Below are 27,768 nucleotides of genomic sequence, written 5' to 3'. Positions count from 1 at the left end.
GCCCAGAACCTAAGAGAAACCACTATCTAGGACAGCTACATTTTTACAAGATGTATTTCTGAAATAATAAGACTTGAAAGTTGAAATTGTTCCTTGACCCATGGGCTGTAGAATGTTGTGTTGGCAGACATGAAAATAATATTAGTCTCATTGTACATTTTCAGAAGAGCTCTTGGATGACCAGGTGCATTGTCAATGAGCAGTGATATTTTGAAAGGAATCTTTTTCCCTACATAGTAGGTTTCAATAGTATACTTACAATATGCAGTAAACCATGTCATAAACAGATGTGCTGTCATCCAGGCTTTGTTGTTCCATTTATACAACACAGACAAAGTAGATCTAGCATAATCCCTAAGGGCCCTAGAATTTTTGCAAATGGTGCATGAGCACTGGCCTCAACCAAAAGTCACCAACTGCATTAGCCTCTAACAAAGGAGTCAGCCTGTCCTCGGAAGCTTTGAAACCGGCCATTGATTTTTCCTCTCTCACTATGAAAGTCCTAGATGACACCTTCTTACAATTTAAGAAGATGAAAGAAGATGAAACAATGTTTCATCTACATTGAAAATCTTCTGTTTAGTAGAGCACCTTCATTAATTAGCTAGATATTCTGAAAAATTTGCAGCAGCATCTACATTCAGCACTTGCTGCTTCACCTTGTACTTGGATGTTGTGGAATTGGCTTCTTAAACCTCATGAACCTCATGAATCTCATAAACCTCTGCTGGCTTCATACTTTTCTTCTGCAGCTTCCTCACCTCTCTTGGCCTTCAGAGAACTTAAGAGAGTTAGGGCCTTGCTCTGGATTGGGCTTTGGCTTTCAATTTTCTATCCAAGCCACAAAATCTTTCTCTATATTGGAAATAAAGCCACTTTGCTTTCTTATCCTAAGTATATTCACTGAAGTAACGCTTTTAATTTTCCTTGCCTTCATTTGCAACCTGGCTAACTATTTGGTGCAAGAGACCTAACTTTAAACCTACCTGGGTTTTTGACATGCCTTCCTTACCAGGTTTAATTATTTCTGGCTTTGATTTAAAGTGAGAGATGTGCAGCTCTTCCTTTCACTTGAACACTTAGAGGTTAGTGGAGCAGTCAGAACATACAAGCCATTTATCCATCAAGTTCACCATCTTATTTGGGCATGGTTCATGGTGCCCCAAAACAATTATAAAATAATATCAAAGATCACTGATCATAGATAACAATGTTAAATATAATAATAATGAAAAGTTTGAAATATTGTGAGAATTACCAAAATCTTACCCAGATACACAAAGTACACAAATAGTGTTGGGAAAATGGTACAATAATAAACTTGCTCAATGAAGGGAGGCCATAGACCTATAATTTGTAAAAAAACACAATATCCAAGAAGCACAACAAAGTAAAGCACAATAAAATGAGGTATGCCTATAACCATAAACTGTTCTGTTTTTCACTTTTAGTAATATAGTAGTCAATAAATTATGAGATATCCAATGCTTTATTATAGAACATATATATAACTTTGTGTTAGATTATTTTTTTCCCAATAGTAGGCTAATGTAAGTGTTCTAAGCACAGTTAAGATAGGTTAGGCTAAGCTTTGATGTTTGCTAGATTAGATGTATTAAATACAATTTTTATTTAGGATATTTTCAACTAACAATGGAAGTTCTAAGCTGTTTCCATTTTTGAAAATTAAGAAATCCTTACTAGAAGACCCCAAATGGACTTCCTCTTAAATACCATTGACCTGAATTAGTTCTATGCCCCTTCTTAAGAAACCAATGGTAGTAGGTTCCAGTAACATTAGGAAGCAAAAGAAGTAAGTTTTCAATTTTGGAAGCAAAATACGGAGAAGAGTATTTTTTTTCGGCAATAAAATAATAAATAAATAAATAAATAAATAAATAAATAAATAATTCAGGTGTTGGGGGGTAATTAGTAGGAAGGAAAGATGTGGTAGAACACAAATGGTGTTAACATTACAGGAGGACTGTGTTTGGGAACCCCTCTGTCTAAAAGAGCAATTGGAGTCAGCAAAAACAATATATCAGCTCCATGTAGAAGTCCGATCTTGCATGATTCTGTGAAAGAAATAGCACATTAAGAGAGCCAGAGTGATCTTCTTACCAGATCACTTTCCGAGAACTGGGGCTGGACCATAGAACCTTGGAACAACCCAGAGTACCTGGTTGACCCTGGTAGGGTCAAGATAGCCTGAACAGAAGAAAGAAAGGATAGGGATGAAAGGGATAAAGTTCCTTCTACAACTTAGGAGGCCTGGTTTGAGTGGTACTGTCAACTCTGACTCACTTGAGCAATGAAAGAGGAGTTTGGATATTTTTGAGGAACACACTCCAAGCTCAGAGTTTCCGACAGTGCGGAGTCCAAGGCATAGACCTCACTTGCTCAGGGATAAGGGGAGTTTGGGGGACCTGAGTTGGTTCAGACAGCCAGAGAGAACGCTTCTTGAAGAAAAAGAAGACTACAGAGGAAAGAATTGTCTAATGGCTAACTTGCAACAGTTCAGTGCAGAGGCCATCACAGATTTCATTCTGAATGTAAGCTACCATTTAATTATGAATACCTGGAGCTCTAAATGGAGGATTCTAAAACCAAACCTAAAGTCCATAGCTCAAGGTCATGATCTGGAAAAAGATTCTTCCATGAGTATAGGAAGGGAGATGGGGAGACTATGTCAGAGGTTTACTTTTCTTGTAGGAAAGGGCTGTCTGAAAGCTTTATACTTTGGATCGACACAAATACCATATACCATCACATGTGTTCATTGGTCTGCTCTGAAATATTTGAGAGAAGCTTAGATTATTCTATAGCCATCAAAATTTTAAAAATGCCTATAATTCAGCTGCTAATGATAAAGTATAGGAGTATGTCTATTTGTGTGTGTATGTATGTATGTGAGGAAAAAAAAAGTGTGTGTGTGTGTGCACGCATGTGTGTATACTGGTAAATAAGTTTGGAAGCACTTAGAGACTGGGGGAATGTGATGGATTAAAAATGAAGAACTCATTTGACAGCCCATCTTGACAGCTCCCATGCCCTAAGAGGTAGCTGGGAAGTGTTTGCCAGGAAAATCTTCACCAAGCTTGTGTCTGGATGGCCCTCAAGAGGAGAAAAGTTGTCCTCATAGGAAACATCTGAAACTCATTCCCCAGGGGCAGTTCAACAAAGCAGAAGCTTATCAAGTGAACAAAGCACATTTTCTTTGCAAAGTTCTGGCTATAAGCATAAATGGAAGTGGAATGCAACCTGAAAGAACCATTCAGTCAGCTGCAGGTTTCCATTCATAATTTTTATTAATTGTAGTGATAAAGCACTTACCAAGAAAATGGTCTGACATGGAATATTTTTTAAAAAGCCTAAAAAGGTGTCTTATGAAACAAAAATGGCTTTGGGTTTCAGGGTTGATGTGCAAACCTTAGCCTCACGTACTCTGCTCCATTTAAATCCTCTGAAGTAAGTACAACTCTCACGTAGCCAGTCAATAGAAACTGAAAAGTTTTCTGGGCATTTTTCCAGAAAGTCAAGTGTATTTTCCATCAACGGCACTTTTCACTGTTTTTCCCAATATTGCTACCTACTTCTAAGATAGAGTGGAAAGCACAGGTCACCTTCAACATAGCTTATTATTCAATATGTAAGCAGAGTTACATATTGTTGTACACAGTTAAGACTCCCAAATGGTTCAATCTAATAACCTCCCACCTATTATCCATATGGGTTGGTGCTGGGGCCTGCAATCGCCATAGCTGCACCAGAGACAGAATATGGAAAATTTTCTAGAATATAGGTCCACAGCATTAAGGGATGAGCATCTGAGGGAAGTGTCAGATTAGAGCCCAGGATGTGACGCACACCCAAACTGCTAATCTGAAGGGGGCCCGACAGTGAGAGCCTGGACATGTCAGTGACTGAGACAATTAAGAATGTGGAAGTTTTGCGGCCCCTGGGCTCAGTCATTAAGTGTCTGCCTTCAGCTCAGGTCATGATCCCAGAGTCCCGGGATCAAGCCCCACATCAGGCTCCCTGCCCAGAGGGAGGCCTGCTTCTCCCACTCCCCCTGCCTATGTTCCCTCTCACTGTGTCTCTCTGTCAAGTAAATAAATACAATCTTTTTAAAAAAAAAAAAAAAAAAAGAAAGAAAAAGAAGAAGCTGATAGGTTTGAAGGTAAAAGGGGCTGAAAACAGCTTGGCATGGAAGCCCTGTATCCAGTTACGGCTCCCTTGGACAGAGGATGCCAGAACAAACAACTCCAGAGCAGACGAAGCACAATAGTTTTTGGTTTTATTATTATTTTTTACTGTGATGATTCTACTTTACTTATATTTTGTCATATTTTTGCTTTCTTTAAAGGAAGAAAAAGAGAAAAAAGTTATGGTAGATTTTTAGCTGAAAGTTTGATGCTACTCCCTGTACATTCATGGTATCTCATCATCATCATCATCATCTTTATTATTAATATTATTATTTAACTCTTGGGAAGGGCTCTGAGGAAAGAAAACATTTTTATTTAGGAAAATCAATAAACTACTTGGCTGGGTAGAGAGAAGATCTGAAAAAGAGATATTAACAGAGATGTATAAAAATGAAGAAGCAATCGAAGCATGGAGTGGAACTAAGGAGTCAAAAAATGGGAGAAGAACCCCAAGCTCCAAGGTAGAAACTGAAGACATGGATTTGGCATTAAATGGCTTATTCTCTTTTAAGAACAGGGAAGTCAAAAATCCAAATTAAATAGCCTACCATCTGATACCATGCTAAATGACCTTGTCTCCCCCATCCTTCAATATTGCCCACAAATCTCCAATAAATGTCCTTGCATACCTTGTTGGAGGGGACTTTTAGAAGGATATCATCGTAAACTGATGGTAACCCACACTGAAGACACTGTGAGAGTACAGCAGCAGGATAAAGAGCAGGGTATGAATATTCCACAGGACCTGGGAGCTTGTTGTAGAGGAGGTTAGGAAAGAAATCCTTGCAAATTCCCAGGAATCTTGGAGAGGGCATTGGATTTCTTTTTGCAAGTGTATGTGTCCAAGCCAGTCTTAACTAGAGGTGGCATTCTATATATAATATTGAGATTGATTTCGCAACTGTCATCTGAAATGGTGAATGAATCACTCTAGGCTTCCTTGACTCTTCAGGGAACAGGATGGCACACATAACAGCAGTTTTTGAAATCAGAGTGGTAAAGCGTTCTAAGAAAAAGGAGTGAAAGACAGCTGGCACACCACTGAAACACACATAATCTCGAAAGCCTCTTCTATCATTATAGAGTGCTAAGTGAGGCAGAATTTCTTTGAAATTAAAGAATACATTAGTTCTTTATAGTTTAAGAAACAAGTCACCTCAAGGCAGATTTTGTTAACTGGGGAAGAATTGCTTGAACAATATGTTGTCCAGGAAGGTTGGCTGAGGGAAGTGGAAGCTAGGTTCCCAAAGGGGGATCATCCTACATGAAGGAGTCTTTGGGCAAAGGACACCAGAGAACAATGTCAAGATATGGACATTCAGATTGCCTATGCATAAGGCAAGAGCAGATGTAAATTATCAGTTTCAAAAATAAAGGACTTGAAACTATTTGCTGCCCAAGCTGGTGGAGAGGTTCCCACCTCATATGAACTCTAGTTAGTAGGTCCTGGTGTTGTGCCCTTAAAGAAGGGAATGTGTTTTTCATGGGAGAGTTCTCTGGCATGTAGCAGGAGAAAAATGGAAAAGCTCTTACATAATGTAAAGAAATTTGGAACGAAGAAGAGACCAAAATTGAAGTCCAATCCTGTCACATCCTGTCTAGCCTTGAGATTTAATATCTCTCAGCCTCAGCTTACTTCTCAGCATTACTCTGCCAATAATGTTCACCTTGCTTGACTTTGGGAATAATTAAATTAAAATGAGGTAAAATATATAAAGGAATCTGTCTCTGATCTTGGGCCTTTTAGGGGCTCATATCAGTTTCTAGTTCTTTCATTCCTTGGTGTCAGTTGACACATGGAAGGAAAAGAAAGAATATAAACTGTCCCTTTAATCATCCCAATTTTCCCTTCTGCATATTTGACTTAAGATCTATTCTAAATTATTACTATTTACAACTGAAACAATGGTGAGTCCTTTTCTCTTCTTCAAAACTCAGTAGTATATTGCCAGTTCTGGATCATTTACTAGTTCTATCATATACTTAGCCTGACTGTATTCAGTTTAACCATATTATTCGCCCTTACTCGATTGATGTAAAAACACTTAATATAGGTTCTCTCTTTTTCCCTCCCAGCATGAGTAAAACAAACAATGCCTCACATGCTTATCTTAGCCATGGAGTATATCCCTATTCTTCCTGCTTACCTATTATACTGATCTGAGAATCTACACTTATCAAAAGTTCATCTGCATAGTAATAACCCATAGATTTTATTTAAAAAGCAGATTTCTGAGCCTCACTTCATATATTCTAATTCAATAGGTATGGGAAAGGAACAGAAAATGATCTTTGAAAAAAACAGCCTCACTCATTCTGATACAAGTGGTCTTGGTCACTGTGAAAGATCCCGCCAGGATTGTAAGAGACCCAGAGAGCTAAAATATGCCATATTTCCCAACTTATTTTGTTCCTCAGTTTCAGAATGTAGAGGAGAATTTCCTAAAACCAAGTAATAAATTCACATAATTATTTTGGTTGGAAGGAAACCAAGTGAAGAAAAATCTAGTCTGGCACGTATTTTGCAGATGAAAAAACCGAGCCTCATAAAGGTAGACTGATGGGTACCTAAGAAGTCACAGCTAGTTTGTCTGGAAAGTTGTTACCTAAGACTGCTCCATTTTCTTGCCTACGTGAGCACAGCACCTCAACACCCACTCTTGCAATAAATATAACGTTAGAAATAACTGTGTGTGTGCGTGTGTGTGTGTGTGTGTGTGTCAAAGGTGAAATCTTCTCTAGACAAGCTTAAAACAAAATAATTAAATATTATCAATTTAAAATGCACCCTAATACTATTAATATTGGCTGCTCTGAGCTAAATGTTGCTTCCAAATAACTTATTTCACATGGCTTTTCATTGTTTTATCAACATGATAAACTGTTCATTTTTTTTCTTTACCTTCTTGAGGAAAAGATAAAACCAAATGGAACTATAATTTTCAACTTGTATTTTTAGAAACCCTAAAGATGTCATACATCCAGACTCCTGTTTATTGCAGGTTAGGGTTGGTCCTTCAATAAAAATTACCATAGCAGTTCAATACATTTCTGTTTAGAGATTTAGCTCTTTTTCTACAAGTAAAATCTGTGCTTAGTGGTGGGACTGAAAACTTGGAGGAAAACATACATATTTTAATTTTATCCCACTTAAGAAAATCTGGACTCAGGTGCTTAAGTGAGGCTGAACAATTCCAAATAAATCCATGAGGAAAAATGTTTATAAGAAATTAAGGTGTATTCATTTAAGTATAAATTAAAGAAGAAAAATCAGTTTCTGGTCAAATAAATTATTGGGGCACCGGGGTGACTCAGTTGGCTAAGAGACTGCCTTCAGCTCAGGGCATGATCCCAGGGTCCTGGGATCAAGTCCCACAACAGGCTCCCTGCTCAGCAGGGCATCTGCTTCTTCCTTTCTCTCTGCCTGATGCTCTGCTCTCTCTCAATCTGTTGAATAAGTAAATAAAATCTTTAAATTAATTAATTATTTAAAAAGAACATTCTAAAACATGAGGGGAAATAATGTTGAATTTCACAACATACCATAGAAACATAAAGTCCCCAACATGTAATATCTATTTTAAACAAATTCAGTAATATTTCCTAATTACTATTCAATTATTCCATGGACTCTAGACTTGCTCTAAGCAAAACAATCTCTTCCTCTTGCAAATGAAGTTATCTTCTTGCGTAGTTGATTTAATTTCTAGATGATAAAGGTTCTTTCAAAGGTGGAAATCCATGGCAGTCCAGAAGGATTTTTGTTCCCAAGCCTGATTGCAAAATTTTCTGTTTGTCCAATAAATACATTTCTGAAAGTATTCCTTTATTATTAAGCTTTCAACTAACTCTTCCTTCTTGCACTTTATTTCAAAGATCATACAGAACAATATTCACTAGAATTTCCATATTTTCCAAATTGAAATATCACAAGAAAATAATAAGTCCTGTTAGGTTTGCACAATGAAAAGTTAAAAAAAAAAAAAAGAAAGAAAGAAAATCTTTACGGAGAAAGAGATCATAGCTCTGTAAAGGTTGATAGTCAAGCTTTAGAATGATTACCATTTTCCTTTCCTCTGAGTTGAATTAACTGTGAGACATGTTCAACCTTGTATCCTCGAACTCCCCATGTGAATGAGCTCCAGTTACCCATGCAGTAGTTGGCCTTGTAATAGATTCTGTTTCCTTCTCTTCCCTAGCTAGCTTCTTCACTCCCTCTGTGGTCATCTTCCAGAGAAACTATTTACACTAAATCTTTCTCAGAATCTGCTTCCTGGGGGACCCAAATAGACAACCTAAATATCTGTCCATTCCGTATCACTGTTCTCACCCTCTTCCTCCTTACAGATAGCCATTGTGCTCCTAAGCGACTCAGGGCACTGAAAGCTGATACCGACCAAACTAAAAAGTACCCAGTTCTCCACGTTGTCTCCACAACCAACATTTGCCCTTCCTGTACTCATGCTCTTAAGACTCAAGAATCAAGATTTTTGCTGAGAAACTGAATAAATAGGTTAGACTGTGATGTTCAATACAACTTGTTTAGCTAGAAATAACACAGTAGGAAAATCAAAAGACTTTGTTCTTGGTCTGTCATTCACTACTTTGGTGACCTCAGTCAAATTACTCTTGTGGTTCACGTTTTCCATCAATGAAATGAAGCCAATATCTGACATCTGTCATGAGTTGGAGTACAAAAGACTCTGAGAATTGGAAAACTTAAGATAAATAGGACAGCATTTCAAAGAAAACTCCCAACTTAGAAGTTGCCTTTAATAGTGGTATAGCCTGTTTCAAAGTTCAGACCTTCAAAAGTAGAGAAGATAGAAGAGCCCTAACGCATTGTTTGTGGGGGGAAAAATGGGTATGTCCACTCTAAAGAGCAGCATTCTGAGAGGATTTAGTCAAATCAAATACATGAGTACTTATGATTAAACAATTCAAATCCTAGGTATATACTTCAGAGAAATTCTCATAAAGATCCAAGGGAAGGCACCTGGGTGGCTGTTGGTTAAGCCACTGCCTTCAGCTCAGGTCATGATCCTAGAGTCCTGGGATCAAGTCCCACTTCAGGCTCCCTGCTCCGTAGGGAGTCTGCTTCTTCCACTGACCTTCCTCCTCTCATTCTCTCTCTCTCAGATAAATAAATAAAATCTTAAAAAAAAAAATCCACAAGGGAGTACATTTAAAGTGGTGCATCACAGCCATACCTGATAGAGGAAAACAACTTGGAAGACCACCAATGGACAGTTGGCTAAGTGATAAGAGATGAAAACATATCACACAGCTGTGCGGGAATAATCCATTTGAGATTTACAGAGCATTGTGAATAGAACTTAAAACCAGGGTGACTGAGTGGCTCAGTAGATTAAGCTTCTAACTCTTGATTTTGGCTCTGGTCATGATCTCAGGGTCATGGGATCAAGCCCCACATCCAGCTCTCTGCTCAACTGAGTGTTTGCTTGAGTTTCTCTCCCTCTCCCTCTCAGAGATCCTCTGCCCCCTCTCTGCTCACTCTCTCTCTCAAATAAATAAATAAATCTTTAAAAAAAAAAAAAAACCCAAGAACTTAAAAGCCATAGTGCTGGGAGAAAAAAAAAAAGAAACAGAATAGAAACAATATCATTTATGATTCTTATATATTCAGACAAAAGCAATGCATATCTTCAAAACATGTAAGTAGGGACTATACATTAAACACATAAGAATGTATGCCTATAGCATGGGAAGGAAAGACATACTATTTATAAAGTTAATCAATCATCTAACCAATAAATACATCGGGGAAGGACTTGCCCAAACTTGTAACAACAGTCTGCCATGAACTGAAAAGTGTAGTAAACTCAACTTTTCATACCCACGGTCAAAAAAAAAAAAGAATGAATGAATGAATGAAAGGTTTAATAAATAGGTGGTCTTTGAGTCAGAGTATCTGGATTTGAATTCTGCCTCTACCACTTATGAGCTCAATTTAATCTTTTAGAATCTGATCTCACAAACATAAAATATAAGTAATAATATTACCTACCTTGCAGTCTCATTGTGAAGGTTAGGTTAAATTCAAATGAAGCACTTGGTGTGAGGCCTGGCACATGATAAGAACACAGTGAATATGAAATTGTTACTAATACTCTAAAGTGATGCCTTATACCGTGTAGCAGGTTGATAGAGAAGTAGTGTTTTTTGGGAGAGACAGATGAACAGAGAGCTTTACCAAAGCTCTGCTGCTCTACATATGCTAATGGAGACTATAGGAAAGCTTTGTAATTCCAGGTACCAATCCATGACTGACAGTAGATCATTCCAAAAATTGCAGGTAGAGAATGAGAAAGACCAGTTGTTCTTTGGTAGACAACTTTACCTGCTTTGCCTTGGGCAGGATTGTGGGGTAATGTAGCAGTGGTCTAAGAGAACTATGGTTCAAACAGAGCCAGCTCCAAGGGAACAAGGATTACATGCAAGAAGTAAGTAGAGGAGCCATTACCAAGGCTCACCTGCTACCAGGAGCTCCCTGTCTGGAATTGCCATGGTTTCCTGATTAGTGTGTATTGCTCTAGGCTTTCCAGATGGACAGAAAGTTATAAGAAGGAAACCAGGTAGACAAGACTGGGACCGATGGCCAACAAGATATGCTGGATAGATATGCTGGACAGTGGGCCCCCAGGATTCTCATCAAAGTATAGTTTTGCTCTGTGGTCTTTACTTCTCCCAAGATTATAAGAATGAACTGACTCGGAAGTAGCCTTCACAAGAATCATGTGACAACAGAAAAACCACAATGTGAAGAACATCCCAACAACACGAAGCTCAACATCACTGGGCTGCCCCTAGTACGGGGCCTGTCCCAATAACATGGAACCCGAACAGAACAGGAAAACTGTATGAGTTATGTGAAATGCCAGCTTTCTCATGTTAAAGATTACCACAATGAACCTCTGAATATCAGCATCCCCTGAAAGCAGGCAGGGGCTCATTTCTTAAAAGTTGCTCATTTTTTTAACACATAAAAAAATCAACCAATCAATCTAAAGGGAAATAAAACCTGATTCAGTAAGTAATGTATGCATTAAATAATAGTGGTGTTGAAAAATAGTCACAACCATTCTTCTATTTACCCATGGTTCTTCTTTATTTGGCAACTAAATATAGGGGCATGTTAATATTGTTGTCAGCTAAATAGAAGGCATTAAAGGCTGTAACAGTGGTGCAAGAAGCTATAGATAAATCTTTTCTACGCTGGGTGTTAGTAGGGTACTGTGATGTTATATGCCTGCAGGACACTTTTTTTTTTTTTTTTTTTTTTTACTTCTACTGCAGTTCATAAAGGAAACACTCATAGGAAAAAAAAAAAATTAAACATCAAATCTAGCAAGTGATTAGCACCAGCATTCCAGAAAACTTCAGCGCGGCCTGCTTCCAGCTTCTGCTCCAACTTCATTGCTACAAAACAAGAGGAAATAGTAGTTAGGTTGATGAGATAAATAAAACGTCAAAACTACACCTGAAAATGTATACATTAGCATTTGGACATAGAGTCTCATATAAAAAATTATTTATAGTGGGAAATTTTTATTTTTCCCCTTAGGAGCTATTTTCTTGTTACACAATTAACGGCATAATAAAGACCTACAGCTGTACCTTCACATCAAACTCTGATCTCTTGAGAGTTCAGCAAGCAGCTCTGGTCTCATGCAAAGGGTTATGATGGCTTTGGGGGGCTGGTGCAGCCTTAAGGTACAGCATTTCCACATCCCACCCAAAAGCCCTCACCCACGCATCACTTGACTGCTGTCCTACCCCTTTCCTTTAGCGCTGATGCCTCCACCATTCCCTAGAATGTAATCTCTCAGACAAGGAGGGAATGAGTAGTGGGACTGGAACAAATCCCAGCTTTTGCAAAATGGACCATTACAAAAGACAGACAGCAAGTGGGGCTCCTATTGTTGTTTTTGTTTTTGTTCCATATACTGATTCAACTGGATTTATAATGCTACTGTGTGGCACGGGAGCGATTTTCATAATTTCTTTATCCATCCATCTCCATGTGTTCCTATTTGACAAGGTTGGACTCTCCAGCACAGAAGATATAAATTTAATGGAGGGATTAAGTAGATTATACAAATCAAGAAAGGAAGTTTAAAAGAAAGTATCAGAGATAAGGGCAGAAGAGAAATTTAGTTCTAAAACAGCACTCTGATTGAACAATGATGAAAGGGCACTAATGGAAGGAGATATCCATAACTTTATACTTCCGGGTGCCAATGGAGCATTCCAAAATGGCAGGTGGAGAAGAGAAGAGGCCCACTGCTCTTCTGTAAGCAAGTCTCCCTGTTTTGCCCTGGGCTGGATCACAGGATGATGAAGCCATGGTCTGGGAGACATGACTCCAAAAGAAGCACTAGCTATGTACAAGGGCTAAGTAAAGCAGACCAGAAACCTGAGTATTGCATGGCCGAGCAGTGAAGCAGAAATGTGAAACGTGGACACATTCTGTATCATTTAGGAGAAACTACATTTGTTAGATGAGAAGGAGGAGGTAAGGAAAAAGCTACTAAAACAAGGGGGTAGCTCCACACTGCACTAATTTTTTTTGGCCACAGAAAATCAGTAGTCATGAAATATCTAAGTTGTAGTTTTCATCATCTGGGGTTCTCCGAAGCTTTAAAATAGAAGGAGAAAATGACTAAATCGCATCTCCTCCTTTTCTAACAAATAAAAACTACTGTCTATTTGATTTTCCTGAAAGTACCAACATTTGGTAGCTAATACTACAAGAGATTTAAAGGAATCATCATCCTTTAGCTAATGCTTATGAAGTGTTATGTATTTTATACACTCAGCACTTGGCATGCATAAATGCAAATCTTCACCATTATCCTTTGATCTCATTTTACAGAGAATGAAATTGAGGCTCAAAAAAAATTAAATATAGTGCCCAAGGCCACAGCGTTTGAAATTAAACCCTGTTCTGTCCAGTGTTTCCTATTTGTTTTTGTTGGTGGTGTAGTCATTAGACTGTCTTGGCCATAGACGAAAGCCCATATTGTGTCTGGCTTATAAATGATCAACTACATCATTGAAAGTACTTAAACAGATGAAATGCAAGGATATAAGTACAGACAGGATAGTAACATTCAGTCAAATACTAGACTCAATGTCCTCTGAATTCTTTTCATTTAAGATTTTTAATTATGTAAGTAATTAAGTCAGATCGAAGAGGACGAGGTAGCTCATCCACTGTGGCCCTGCTGGCAAACCCAGCACTATTTCTCAGTTCTTCCTGAACCCACAGGCAGATCAAAGTCATGTCTGGAATCACAGTTCCACAATTGGTTTGAAGGGATACATTATGCTATGACAGGTAGAGTTGGGATTTTCGACATTTTGTCAAGTCTTTAGTTACCTTTGCCAATCTCAGCGCATACGGCATTCAATAACTTGGGAAAAACAAAGGTCTGACATTTCAGAAAGATGAAGTTCATTAGTAAGATAAATAAATAAATCCTTATGTTTCAGACGAGCCCCCCGGTAGTTGAGGCTTGCCAGTTGAACAACACACTTATTTTGGATATAAGAAAATATAAATAAGAACTTAAGGCATTTTTAAACATCATAATTTTGAAGGGACTCAAATCCCAATTTTTTTAGTGAACTTTGGATAATAAGTAATGTAGGGTGTAAAACTTTAAACCAATGTTACAGAAAGCATTTCTTAAAAGAATGTGCTGTGTGAATTTTTTTTCCCTTCTTATACAAAACCATTCATGTATACTTTTCTTTGCCCAAAGAAAGCCAAATGATCTACGTATGTGCCCTTGTAACTATGAAACCAGACTTCCCCCCAAAATTTTATTTACAGGAAATGTATATAATCTTATTACTATATATTCATTGTTTTCCAAAAGATTTTAAATGTATTTTGGACATTTACATAACTACTAACTTCGGTGTGAAAACACAAGATCCAGATCAGAATTTATTGTCCAGAAGCCAGAGTTATAAAACATGCAGTAATTAAGGGTGCTATAAAAGTAGCCTGATAGATAGAGAATATACATATAACGGATACTAGAGAGCATCACATTGAATCTGGGGTCAAAACATTTAATATCTGGATAACCTGAGCTCCAAATAATTATAAGCCCTGATCTTATTTTGTTTATCTTGAAAAATTAGCACACAGGAATGGAAGTCCACTTAGTTCCCTGACTTTTGCTCAGCTTTACCATGACTCATGACAATGCCAAAACCAACAATAATCAATTGAGATGACTTTGAAGGAGGGACCTCAATTTTACCAAACCCCCACCTCTCTTACATTTGATTCAGCTGTATCCCTAGAAAAGAAAAATAAATGACACTTGCGTCTTTTTATTGACTACTTCAGAGTAAGACTTTCAGATTGCAGATCCGCCCCTTGTCCACCAGTTGAAAGAACAAAGGGAAATTAAAAAGAAGAGGCTTCATTCTCTTTGTTGAAAATAAGGGAAGCTGGGCATCTGGGTGGCTCAGTCAGTTAAGCATCCAGCTCAGGTTTCGGCTCCTGGGTGGTAAGACAGCCCTGCACTGGCTCCTTGCTCAGCAAGAAGTCTGTAGTCTGTAGTCTCTCCCTCGGCTCCTTCCCCCACCCCACTAAAATAAATAAGTAAATAAAATAAATAAATCTTTCAAAAAAGAAAACATAGGAAGCAATTTCCCTCCCTCCTTCATAGAGCATCTACTTTAAAAAAGAGCTTGTCACTGTAAATATATTCTCCTCCCTTGGAAATACATATACATTCCTCTGAAAAGTCAAAGGCATTTTGTCAGCTTTAAGACCCAGCAATGTCTTTCTCAAGGCCTTTGAGAACCATTCCTTTGTATGTAAATGTCCAGATGAGACAGTATCCCTGTCTCCTAGTTTCTGAGAGAGGGTAAGAGCCTAACTTTGGCCAAGTTTAGCTGACACCTGGCTCCAAGTGGTAAAACTAACTCTTATCATAAAGATATGAAAACTGTACTTTTGCTTGGTGTAAAGCCAATTAACTAACATGGTTACCCCAACTGCCAGGCAGTTTAGGGTGAACTATGTATAATAAATACTACTGCCAAGTCTTATTACTTGAGGATGCATTGAATTATTGTTTATCTTGACAAATGTGCATATAATGGGTTTTATCCCCTTGACTATGTGAAGCGTGAGATTTCTTCCTGCCTTTGCCATCTCTGTGTGATTGTGATGCATATAACATTCTAATTTAATGCTTATTTAATAACAAAAGTGTTTCCTTTCTCTACTATCTTTAAGAAAATGATTTCTGGGGCAGCAGAATTTTTTTAAAATTATATTTCCCCAAAACAGGCAGGGGGCTTATAACCCAAGAAAGTCATTTCAGTGGAGTGCCAAACCTGCACTAGGAATGTCCTTCTTTTTCTGATTGCCTTGTCTACCTGGATACCTAAGCAGGGTGGCTAACCATTCGGGTGTTCATATTATTTGTGTTTATTAGATAAATTTACTCTGGCTCTCTAGGCAGTTGTCTATCAAAGCATATGAATTTTCTTTTAATCAGCAGTTAATAATATCCAGATCCTGAGTTCTTGCCCGAGATTACAACCTTGAACTCAGCAATCCAAGATTTATCAAAGCCTGATTTTGAGAAATAACATTTATGGGAAATTGCCTCAAGGGAACAGAGTGGGCCCATTTCTCTTGATAATTTCGTTTTTACCCTTGAATCAAACCAGAAAATGAGAGTGGCTTCCATGGACAAGACGCTCATTTTCTCTTCCCTATGTTCTCATCTGGAGACTGGAGATAAAGGAACGAGACGTGCTGTCCCCTAAGATTAGAACTTGAAACGTCAATGGAGGTTCTGGAATTTGAAATAAAATAGACACAAAATGCTTATGTGCACCACAGCAGCAAATCAGTCGTAGTCACCTTGCTAGCACTATTGCTATCTTGCCAACTCTTAAATGTTTATCAAAACTCTGCACAGAGAAGGAATGTGAAAACAGAAGAATTTGCCTAGTATGTGTTTATGGGCAGCTGGTGAATGATTAGCTCTCAAGTTGTGTTAAGAGCAAGTGGATCCAAAAGGTCAGAGTCAACTGCATCTAATCATGTTTTTGGAAATCAATTGACCCTCAAGTGAAAAATAAAATGGACCCAGGGCTGCGTGTAGCAGGCGATGTGAAGAGCTGCAGGTCTGATTCTATCTCTTCCCTCACTACAACGTTTACAGTTAAGCCTGCAGAAAGAGAAGAGGACTACAGAGTAGTTGTGGAGCAAAGAGTTGCTGAATTCACAAGACATGATAAATATAATCAGAAACAATTATTGCAACTAGAATTTAATTTCTTCTAAGTAACTCTATGCAGAAATCATTTACTTCAGGCAGGGAGTTTTCTATAAATGAGATGGTGTTATAGATGCACCTACTTTGGAAATTACTGCCTTGCTGTGAGTGAACAAATGACAAGTATGAAAGTGATCTTCTTTGAAAATTGATCAGGTCCAATCAATTATTTAGAGATTTCATCTTTTTGTATGAAGGTTTGTCACTGGCCAAGGGTTTTTTAAAGTACCGTATAAAATGCTAAATAAAAAAATCCTTTGGAATGTACTATCCCCCACGAAACTCCCCACACTCAGCTTGGCCCAGCCTGAAGATTTTCCATGCTCGTGTGGAATATCAAAGAAAACACGAAGAAATCTTAGGTTTTACTAAGAAAATTTCAGTGAATCTTAATGTAGAACAGATTCTCAAAATTAATTAGGTTAATTCTCAAAATTAACCTACCAGGTGAAAGAAAGCACATGTTAAATCTTTATCATGGTAGGCAGAAATATGTGACCTCATTTTTTCTATGAATTCAAAGCATTTCCTGAAACAAACTTCTGGAGGATTCTCCTGCTTTGACTTTCAAATTTTTGTTTCCGAGATCAAATAACTTACTTGTTTTCCTAGATTATCCAGAAAGGAGCTAGAATTTGAAAATCTCCATTCTTGTCACCCATTTGTGCAACCTGGAGATATTTTCAAACCACCACCCCCTTTGCTCCCTTCAGAGATCTTTGACTTAGTTTGCCTGGCGTGAAACCCTGCTACTGAGGCTTTTAAAAAGTCCCAGGGGAGTCTATCTAATATTCCGGCAGAGTTGAGAACCCCTGAACTAGATTATAACTGGAAATGTTGTTTTGAGTTAGTTGTTTTAAAGTGTATTTTTAAAATCATATGATTTATAAAAACAAGGGGAAAAATTAAACAAGATGGGATCGGGAGGGAAATAAACCGTAAGAGACTCTTAATATCGGGAAACAAACTGAGGGTTGCTGGAGGGGAGAGCTGTGAGAGGGGTGGGGTAGTTGGGTGGTGGACAGTGGGGAGGGTATGTGGCCTGTTGAGTGCGGTGAATTGTGTAAGCGTGATGATTCACAGACCTGTACCCCTGAAGCAATAATACATTATATGTTAATAAACAAACAAACAAACAAACAAACAAGGGGCAAATCCAATCAGATAAATCTGAAATCTGTTAGTTTTTAAAGGAATTACAAAGCAAATTTTTAAAAAACTAGTTATCTACAAATAACATGACTGAAAATAAGAGGTGGGACTCTGGTAGTAAGAAAGACAAACTTTGCTTTAGGAAATGAAAGAAAAGCCAAGGGGGAATTTCTGAGATCCGGTAAAGTTTCCTCTAAAATTCTTTACTTTTACTGGGTATTTAACTGGAATTGATGAGGGAGCAGGAGGCTGGCTGAGGACAAAGCAAAAGCTGGCGCCTTGCACCCCCTCTTCACCCTTTCCCCTCCATATGTGTAGCATCCCTCAGGCAGCCCTGACTGCCATGAACAATAAGCAAATAGTTAACTTGCAGAGCTCACAATCCTGCTAGACAGGAGTCTCCCTTGGCGTACAAATGTCCTAAATCTCACTAACAAAGATGATTGATAGCAGGATTGTGACACCCCACCAAAAAGTCTCCCAACTATCTTAATGTTAATGGCTGGTCTAAAAACAACATTGATCCAGCAGCTAGGGCAAGGCCTCCTCCGGCAGGCCTGGAACATCCTGGCACCTTGTAGGCCCTCTTTAGCATATGAAAACTCCACTGAAACCTCAGGTTCTGGGACTTCATCAGAATGGGTTACTCCTTAAGCCACAGAGTCGTAAGAATAGAATTGTTGTATTAAAAACAGATCATGTTTTCGGTTGGTGCCATGTAGGTAAATAAATAAAAAATAAGAGGGTTTGTGGAAAATGTACGAGTCCATATTGCAGCCTGCCACATATCAGAAGAAGTTGTAAGAAGTTGTGAAATTGCTCTAAGATGTGCCAATATCACTAACAAGTAAAATACAGCACACTGGAAAAATAAAATGGCCTTTTGCTTAATTATTTACGTTTCTTTTAATACCAACAGTAATGTACTATCTCTCATAAATATTAAACTTCAAACTTTAGTTTCTTTACTCTCATATATTCCAAACCTCAGATTGAAATCATCTTTTGTTAATCTTACCCACTAGCTTAATTTTAAATTTTGTCTCTCAAATTATGATAATTGATGCAAAAAATGCAAATATGGCACCCAAGCTATTCTTTTTTGCAACACATTCCAAAGTCCTTAATTCAGCACTTATTATCTGAACTGGATGTCTTTGTTATTTAAATAACCAATTGATTTTCTATTACTGTGTAGAAACACTCTTCTTGTGTAGAAACAGCCTATGTGAGTTTGAGCCAAAATTATTATGTTTGAAAGAAAGAACATTTGATTATTTCTTTTTACATTCATCTGAAATGATAAAATTTGTAAAATTTGTAAAATTTGGGGGCATCTGGCTGGCTCAGTGGGTAGGGCATAGCACTCTTGATCTTGGGGTTATGAGTTGAGCCCCGTGTTGAGTGCAGAGATTACTTGGAAAAAAAGATGAAAGGAAGAAAAGGCTCAGATGGCAGAAGGAATGGCTTAAGAGTGGAGAGAAGATAAGCCTCTGCAGGTTACGAAGTCAAGAACCTAATTAATCAGTGACAAGAAACACAGAGCAAGTTAAGTCAATGCCTGAATGGGAAAGTTTGGAAAACACTCACTGAAATGTGTAAAATTTATTCATTCTATTTTTGGACATAATTGTCCAACTTTCTACTATTACATAATCTGCCACTGTCACACTGAAAGGGCTAGTACATTTGACAAAGAATTAATATCCTTAATATATAATGGGAGTTTACAACTCAGTAAGAAAGATATTACCGTACCAGTAGATAAATGTATATCACAATGCATAAACAAAATAGACAAAAGTAGTAGAAAAATACAGAATTCTTTAAATGCAAAGAAATGTGAAAAATATTTCCTTTTAAATAATCAATATTTTTAAATATTATTTTATTTATTTATTTAAGATTTTATTTTTTGAGAGAGAGAGAGAGCACAAGTAGGGGGAGCATCAGGCAGAGGGAGAGGCAGAAGCACCCCAATGAGCAGCGAGCAGCGTACCTTGGGGCTCCATCCAGGACCCTGGGACAATGACCTGAGCCAAAGGTAGACACTTAACTGACTGAGCCACCCAGGCATGATTTTAAAAGGAAGAAAGATTTAGAGTGCCTGGGTGGCTCAGTCAGTTAAGTGTCTGCCTTTGGCTCAGGTCATGATCCCAGGGTCCTGGGATAGAGCCCCTCATCGGGCTCCCTGCTCAGTGGGGAGCCTGCTTCTCCCTCTCCCTCTGCTAGTCCCCTGCTTGTGATCTCTTGCTCTCTCTCTCTCTCTCAAATAAATAATCTGAAAAAGAAAAAAAAAAGGAGGGGGAGAAATATTTAGATAGCATAGCTAGAGATTTGGATAGAGAGCTGGACAGAGTATGGTAGAGTTCTTAAGAGTATTGACTCTGGGCAGTCAGATCTGGATTCAATTCCTGATAAAGCAGATACTTCCCAGCTATTTCACTTTAGGCAATATACTGATTTCCCTCGGTCTCAGTTTCCTCATCTGTAAAATGGAAATAAGAGTACTTAACTTCATTTTGTGAAGATAAGTAAAATAAAGCATATAGAGTGCATAATATATTCTAACATATAGCAAATTCTCAGTAAATTGACAATTATGATAATTCTCAGTGCTGGCAAGAGTACAGGAAAGGAGCTATAAAAACAGCCTCCTTCTAGAGTGAGTTGTTATAATTTTTCAGGAATGTAATTTGGCTATATCTATTAAAATTTTCCCATATGTCCATACTCATGGAACCAATAATCCAATTTAAAAATAATCAAAGATGTGCTCAAGGATAAAAACTCACATCTATTCATAACACAATTTTCTAGTTTAATGCCTAATGTTATAGCAGAAAGCCACATGGTCCCATATAACAAAGATTTTAAAATTTGCAACAATAGGAACATCAGTTTATGAAAAATAGATAAGATGCCCGAAATTATAGAAAATTTGCTTGGGGAAAAGTTACATTTTATTTAGAACTCTATTATTCCTACTTCTCTTTTGTATTATGTTTCTTTTTTTGACCATGTCTCATTTGCAAGGATATTTGAAATGAAAGCATGGGCTCTCTTACTCCCTTCTAAAAGAAAAGTCCTTTAAAAATCACTTTTCCCCCCCTCACATTTACCACTTTGTCTGAAAGGATGTAGAAGAAAGCATTATTCAATTATTCTTGCTCTTGATCAACAGAAAATCAAAATTCCTATACAGATTTTTTTCTTTGCCTGTTTGGTATAGTATTTCTAGAAATACGGAGGGTTTTTTGTGCTTTTTTTTTTTTTTAATTTATTTTTCGTCAGCTCAAAATGTGAAAGTGACTACACATTTGTCTGAAAATCAGAGACTCTATTTCAGCTGGCATGTTTTTGCCTATATGCTACCTGACGCAAGCAGAATTTACCAAGGGATCAGGGGCAGGGCTCAGTGACAGCAGACATTCTCCAATGAGCTGAAACTGAGACACCAGGAGATACTGGTGATACTCTTCATAAGACCCACCATAAGTATGGCGGACACCCATCGACCATCAAAAGATGGCAACAGGATTTCGCATATGAATCCAAAGTGGTAATCTCCAAGGCGGACATGGGGATAGAAATAGCTGGTTTGTGATCAAGATGCTACACATATGGGAACCTCTAGAACCACCTTCCATGTCAAGAAGCAAAAATTTACTTACCCAAGTATCAGTTGTTTCTGAACACCACAAAGTGGGCCAGTTAGTTTTATTTTTAAAGTAAAAGGGGGACTACGGGGTGCCTGGGTGGCTCAGGCATTAAGTATCTGCCTTTGGCTCTGGTCCTGATCCCAGGGTCTTAAGATCAAGCCCCGCATCCGGTTTCCTGCTCAGCAGGAAGCCTGCTTCTCCCTCTCCCACTCCCCCTGTTTGTGTTCCTTCTCTTGCTGTGTCTCTCTCTGTCTAATAAATAAATAAAATCTATAAAAAATTTAAAATTTAAATTTAAAGAGGGAATTAAAAAGCATGATCTTATTAATATTTTTAAATAAGATTTATTTCTACAATCTAGTATCACATGGAAATGGATAACTACATCTCTAATTGTATCTTACATTTACCTCTTTGGAATCAAGAGTTTCGTGTTCAGGAATAGCCACCATTGGATGACTCAGCTTCACAGAAACGACGCCCAGGATGTGATGGGGGCAGGGCGGGGCGGGGGGTAGAAGTGAGGAAAATAAATGTTTACATTTCATTTAAATATATAAACAATGACATATGTATATTATTGCCGTTCATAGTAGAGTCTTCCAAGTGTAAACATTTGATTTGAACTGATTTGTAATTAAAAACAGGGCAGATAGTCTTCACACACACACACACACACACACACACACACACACACACTGGAAGCAGTGAATACTTTGAGCACAAGACCACATCTTAGGTATCTTTGTGTCCCTCATAAACTCGAACAGTGTCTGGCGTACAGTATAGACACTTATTAATTTCTTATTGAATGAATGAATTGTTAAAGCACACTGACAGATTTCACATAGAGGAAATGAAGCTATATTTATGTCTCCGCTCTCATAATAGGCTTCAAATTGAAAAGCTCCAACAAAAGAAACAAATCGTGCTTAGACCTGCAGTAAATGCAGATGTTCCAGAGATAGTAAATGCTTCGTTGGAACATAAAGCAATGGGCATTATTGCAAACAGTAATAATGTCAATGTACAGGGACTTCACAAACATTGTCATCTTCTAGGATATGTTGTTATAATGCAGTTTACAACACAGTGACATTTTCACAGAGAAAAGGTTTTGTGCTTCTGTAAGAGAAATCTGATTGTTGCATGGGTCATCTGAGCATTAGACATACACTTAAATCTAAGAAGGCAGAAGAAGACATAGATAATGCAAGAAAAAAAGAGAGGCAGAATGAGGGACCCACACACAAGAAGAGCAGGGGAGAGCTATCATTTGTAATAAATCTGTTTGCCCCCTTTCTTTCACCATCTCTCCTCATTCGAGCTTCAGGATAACCACAGCACCCAGTGTGCCAAGAACATTCCTTGTTTCTGTTATTGTTCTGGGCAAAATGGGAGTAAGAAAATAATTGTCCCGGCTTTCACTCTCAGGAGGGTCCTGATACAATCAGTAACTCAGTAGAAGAGCTCCTACTTCCTAATCCTCCAGTGAAACTTGGCAAGATGGCCTCGGGCCCGGGACCATGCAATCCCCGGTGGCTGGGAAGACCAAGGAGATCCTGCTTCACATTTCTTCAGGCTTCCTTCCCTCTGTGCCAGCAGATTTTCAAGAATGGAACCTGTTTTTATCCAAAGTTCTAGTTTCACTAAATCCCAAACATTACACTCTGTTCCCAACTATGAAATAGATACTTCTGGGTATCATAACATCAGGACTCCTGGCTGCCCGAGGCCATTGCTTTAAATAGAAGCATGATCTATATCCCCAGAGCCAATGAGAGATCTAAACAGCATTCCAGAAATCAGCTGGAAGTGCTTACTTTCTCTTGTTCATCAGGGTCTCCTGAGATCCTCAGCATGGCTCAGGACTGGACCCTACTACCATTTCAAACCCTAGACCCAAGTAATTGGTCCTGGAGGAAACAGACCCTTTAGCATACCTGGGCTATGCAGTAGGGTAATTATATAAATCATCAGAGTTTGCACAATGTCAAATTTTCAGTCTCCTGGTCTCCTAAAATAGAATAGGATAAATATCCTAAAATTTAAAAATGTTGGAACTCTTCCAATAAAATGTTCGGCTAAGACTAGAAAGGTAATTGAGCAATTATGTAATACCTATTTTTACATTCCATTCCTTCTTTCCAATATAGGTACTGTTCATTTAAATTCATTTCATTTTAATCTTGAATTTCAAAAACTATATGTTAATTACCCTAATCAACAAAAGAGAACAGAAAATGACTAATCCGAATTAATTGGTAATCCCCAAATCATTTATGTTTGGCTTTGGGATGCTTTCTTCTATCTATGATTGCTTATCATAGAGGGTTTGCCTTTGTATTATCCTCAAACTGACTGCAAATGTAAAATAAAATGTGATATTTGAAGATTAATAGATTTAGCCATCATAATTATGTACTCATGTGACAAATTCACCACATGTGTTTGCTTTGTTTTCACAACAATTTGGTGAGGTGAGCACTAGTATTACCCTGTTTCACAGATGAGGTCACCAACGCACGGAGAGGCAGAATGACACTTATTCCAGGTCCAGAACCAGTAAGTGGCAGAGCCATGACTGGAATCCGGATGAAAGTTCCACATGCTATGCTTTCAAAGCAAGGATGAAGGGGTAGTACGCCAGGAAGGTACTCAGGAGACGGGATGGGGAACCAGAGGAAGGGAGGGCTGTGTGCCATTCCACAGAAGGAAGAGCCACATATGAAAGGCGTGAGTGCCCCATTCAAAGGTCGGAAGCAGTCAGGAGTGCCCCGAGTGGCTATGAAGGGCCACACTGCAGACATAATCCAATGGAGTTTATGTGTGAAATGAGGAGTCTGGCTCATTCTCCGGGCAGTGAGAAACCACGGAAGTACTTTAAGGAAGAAAAGGGGCACATGTGATCAGATTTTCATGTCAGAAAAAGCCTATGTGGCTGATGTGCAAAATATGGAAGGCTGGTGAGCGGGGAGGCACTTGGAAGATTTATGTAATCTGAGGGAGAGAATCAAGAAGAAGCTTAGATTAAAGCATTGCCTTCGAGTATGGAATAGACTCAAGATTTTTCTGGGTGACTCTAGACCCTTACTCTCCAGGATGAGTGAAGCAGCATCAGGTAGACATGTTGATGTTGCTGATTCGGGAAGACACACTAAAGCACTAGAGAGAAATAATGCTGAATGGTGATACGTCTGCTGAATGGAGACATTTTGTAGCGCTCGAGGGCTAGAGAGGCTAAGTGCAGGGGAGAGGGGGTCAATAAAATGTGCTGTGAAAATCTTCTCACAATCAGAAGGGAGACAGTGAAACTAAAACATTAAAATAAATTCTACAGGGGTATCTGGTTGGCTCAGTCAATAGAGTAAGCAACTCTTGATCTCAGGGGCATAAATAAGTTTGAACCCCATGTTGGGCATAGAGCTTGCTTAAAAAAAATTTTTTTTAAATGAAATAAATTCTGAGTAAGTGAGTTGTGTGCTATCTAGAGAGTAGGAGTATACTGAAGGCCATAGTTCTCCAAGCCTGTTTACTTGGTTATAAGTGTTCTGGAAAGCAAATTACCATTATGCCTCAAAAAAAAAAAAAAAAAAGTTACTAATTTTATCATCAGAACACTATTCAACACAGGAGGAACCGTGAAATAAAAAGCTCAGGTGAAATGAGACAAAACATATTTTATCCTGGATGGAAACTCATGTCTCAGATATTGTATAACAGATTGATTGGACCTTCACTCACTCACTACTGTGGGATAATCAACAAGTGGTATTTGAATAAAATGTTCAGTTGATTTTTATTACGCTCTTGATCACAGCTGCCACCAACCTGATATAAAGCCTCGTGAAGTGTTTGTTACCAGCGTGGCTTTCTCAGAAATGTCACTGCTTCTCCCAAGCTAACATGAACTTCTCTAACAAAGACAGATAAATGCCCTCAAACCAACAGGAGAAATGAGAACCTGGACAACTAGGGGGGGAAAAAAAAAAAAAGGAAATATGCCAAATGTGGTTAAATCACTTCATTAAGTCTTGACTCTACCTGAGAAATGGAATTCAAAGCTCTTGCTTTGGTGTCAGAGCTCTCCCTCCTGCACAAAGATGAAGTAGGTTTTCTTGTTTGCCAGAAATTACAAAGCTGAGAAAGTGCTTCAGGAATGTTAACATTTTAAAATTGCCAAGGGTGCTACAAATGCTGTTCAGAATTCAGCGCTTTGGAAGGCACGTGGATGGCTCAGTTGTTTAAGCATCTGTCTTTGGCTCTCGTCATGATCCCAGGGTCCCTATTGAGCAGGAAGTCTGCTTGTCCCTCTCCACTTGGCCCTCCTCTCTCTCTTAAAAAAATAAAATCTAAAAAAAAAAAAAAGAATTCAGTCCTTTGGGATTGTTTTTCTGCTGAACCACATCTTCTAGTAAATCTCCTTCACGCCTTTTGTCTTGGGAAAGCCATATCATCTACTCCTGTTGCCCCATCTAGACTGTGGACCACTCCAGCTATAGTGCAAGCTTCCTAAGAACATCTCTCAAAAATAGATGTAACGAACTGTTGTAGCACTACCGACATAAAATGTATTTCCTAAGTATGACATTGCCATTAGGAGAGCATAAGCCTTTAGAAGTCATGTGGATTATGGGTTATTCATTTTTAGGTCCTCTGCACCTGGCACAGGACCCACTCAATAGCAAGTACAACTAAATGACTGCCAGGTAAATAGATGAATGAAAGAAAGAATGAATGAAATGGCTAGAGAAAGGAGGATTTTCTGACTTGCAAAATTAAAAAATTCTGAATTAGTGAGGAATTAGGACATGTTACTGCATTCCTAAAAAACTCCTCATTTATAGGAGATTTTGCAAACCAGGGACCTTGGAACTAGAACTATCATACACATATCTTCTGTTTGACCCCTCACAATTCTTTTGCCTGAAAAGGAATTGAATTTAGCTGTCAGTGTTGAAGCCTATCAACTCGCCATGCAGGTCTGTGTTTCTGGTTTCTCTTGAACCACTTAAAGGTCTTATAACACAAGCCCTGCAAACATCTAGATCTGTAGAGCAGCCTGGCTATATTTGATGAAGCTGAAGGTCTTCACGTCAACACAGTCCCCTCCATCCTGCTAAGAGGAGACTCAGGGTCAGAAGTCACCTGCTATCGTGTTTCTACCTATATAACTGGCTTGCTTCACTCATTTGGGGGATCTGCCTGGGCAAAGAAAACATTTGAGTTCTTAATCCCTCACTTACAACATAACCCAGGACACAGAAAACACCTGGGGAGTCTTATCATCTCTACATTCTGACACAGTCGTCCTGAGACCCTGCATTTCTAACTGGCTCTCAGCTGATGGCAATGCTACCACAGGTTGAGTAAGGAGGCCACAGCCAACATTTTTGTGTGAACTGAGGGCACTGATAGTTTTCAAATTTTTATCTACTCAACAACTGAAATTAACTATATTCGAAATGTCCTAATCAATTGAGCTATAATGTAGTCATATAATTACATAATTTACCACAGATCTTTTTAATTAGTTACCTACTAGTGTGCCCGACATGTTGCTAGGTGTTAGGGATTTAAAGGTGATCAAAAAGCCATCGTCCCTGCCCTTAGAGACCACTGACTAGTAGAAGAGACAGATCTTAATTATTTAATCAGGAATATAGAGAAACAAACACAAAATAATGTGTTAGGAAATTAAAAGTTCAAAACAGAAATCTGATCTGGTCTAGAAGGATGAAGGACTCTCTTTCCAAGAGACTGAATCTAAAGAAGGGTCCTAAGGGAGAAGGGGTATAGAGAGTGAACAGGGGTTCATCACTGAAAAGAAATTACTCACAGGCTGAAGGGAAGAGAGGGAGAAAATTCAGAGTGCACGGGCCCAGTGAGTGGGAGGACGTCAGAAACTGAGGCTACACAGGGATTTTGCATACCCCAACTTCACTTACGATGGAAAAGAGGAAGCCCTTCCAAATGCTTGTTAAGTGAGTGAAGATTACTTGATATGGGTTTGTCTCATTTCCCATAAAGACTTTGAGCTGCTGGAGGCTAGAGCCCATCGTACCCTACCTAGCAGTTGTGCATCAAATCCTAGTTGATCAACTTCAGTGCTCAAGAGTCTATGCCTTGTACAAAACGAGTGATGCTCCAAGTCTTCCCTTACTGAGCGCTGTTGCGCTCTGAGGAAAATCCTGCTCTCAGTGACGGCAGAAACCTCCTACCCATATGTCTTGAAGAGCTCATTTGCCCTAGAATTTTTTAAAATTCCAGAACATCAGTAGTTTAAATATATATTATTAGAATTTAAGGATGCGGCATCTATTTTTGGTGATGCCCAAAAGTTTTAAAAATTGGCCCATGCCAGGGGTGCTGCATCAGTCAGACTCTTGGTTTTGGCTCAGGCCA

General features: G+C 38.5%; 1 protein-coding gene across 4 annotated transcripts in view; it reads right to left on the bottom strand.

The window, feature by feature from the left end:
* Nucleotides 1–11,473: 11,473 nt before the first annotated feature.
* The window catches only part of MLIP (muscular LMNA interacting protein), a 258,002-nt gene continuing 241,707 nt past the window's right edge, over nt 11,474–27,768 (bottom strand). For all 4 annotated transcript variants that reach the window (XM_032340280.1, XM_032340281.1, XM_032340283.1 and 1 more), the window contains 2 exons: nt 21,774–21,827; nt 11,474–11,648 (listed from right to left, as the gene is read on the bottom strand). In XM_032340280.1, coding sequence (XP_032196171.1) covers nt 11,643–11,648; nt 21,774–21,827 — 60 coding nt within the window. In that variant the 3' untranslated portion in view covers nt 11,474–11,642. The remainder of the gene's footprint in view (nt 11,649–21,773; nt 21,828–27,768) is intronic.

Source organism: Mustela erminea, chromosome 4 (assembly GCF_009829155.1).
Source record: "Mustela erminea isolate mMusErm1 chromosome 4, mMusErm1.Pri, whole genome shotgun sequence".
Lineage (NCBI taxonomy): Eukaryota > Metazoa > Chordata > Mammalia > Carnivora > Mustelidae > Mustela > Mustela erminea.
Note: the sequence above shows the minus strand (reverse complement) of the source record. Positions and strands in the feature narration are given on the sequence as shown.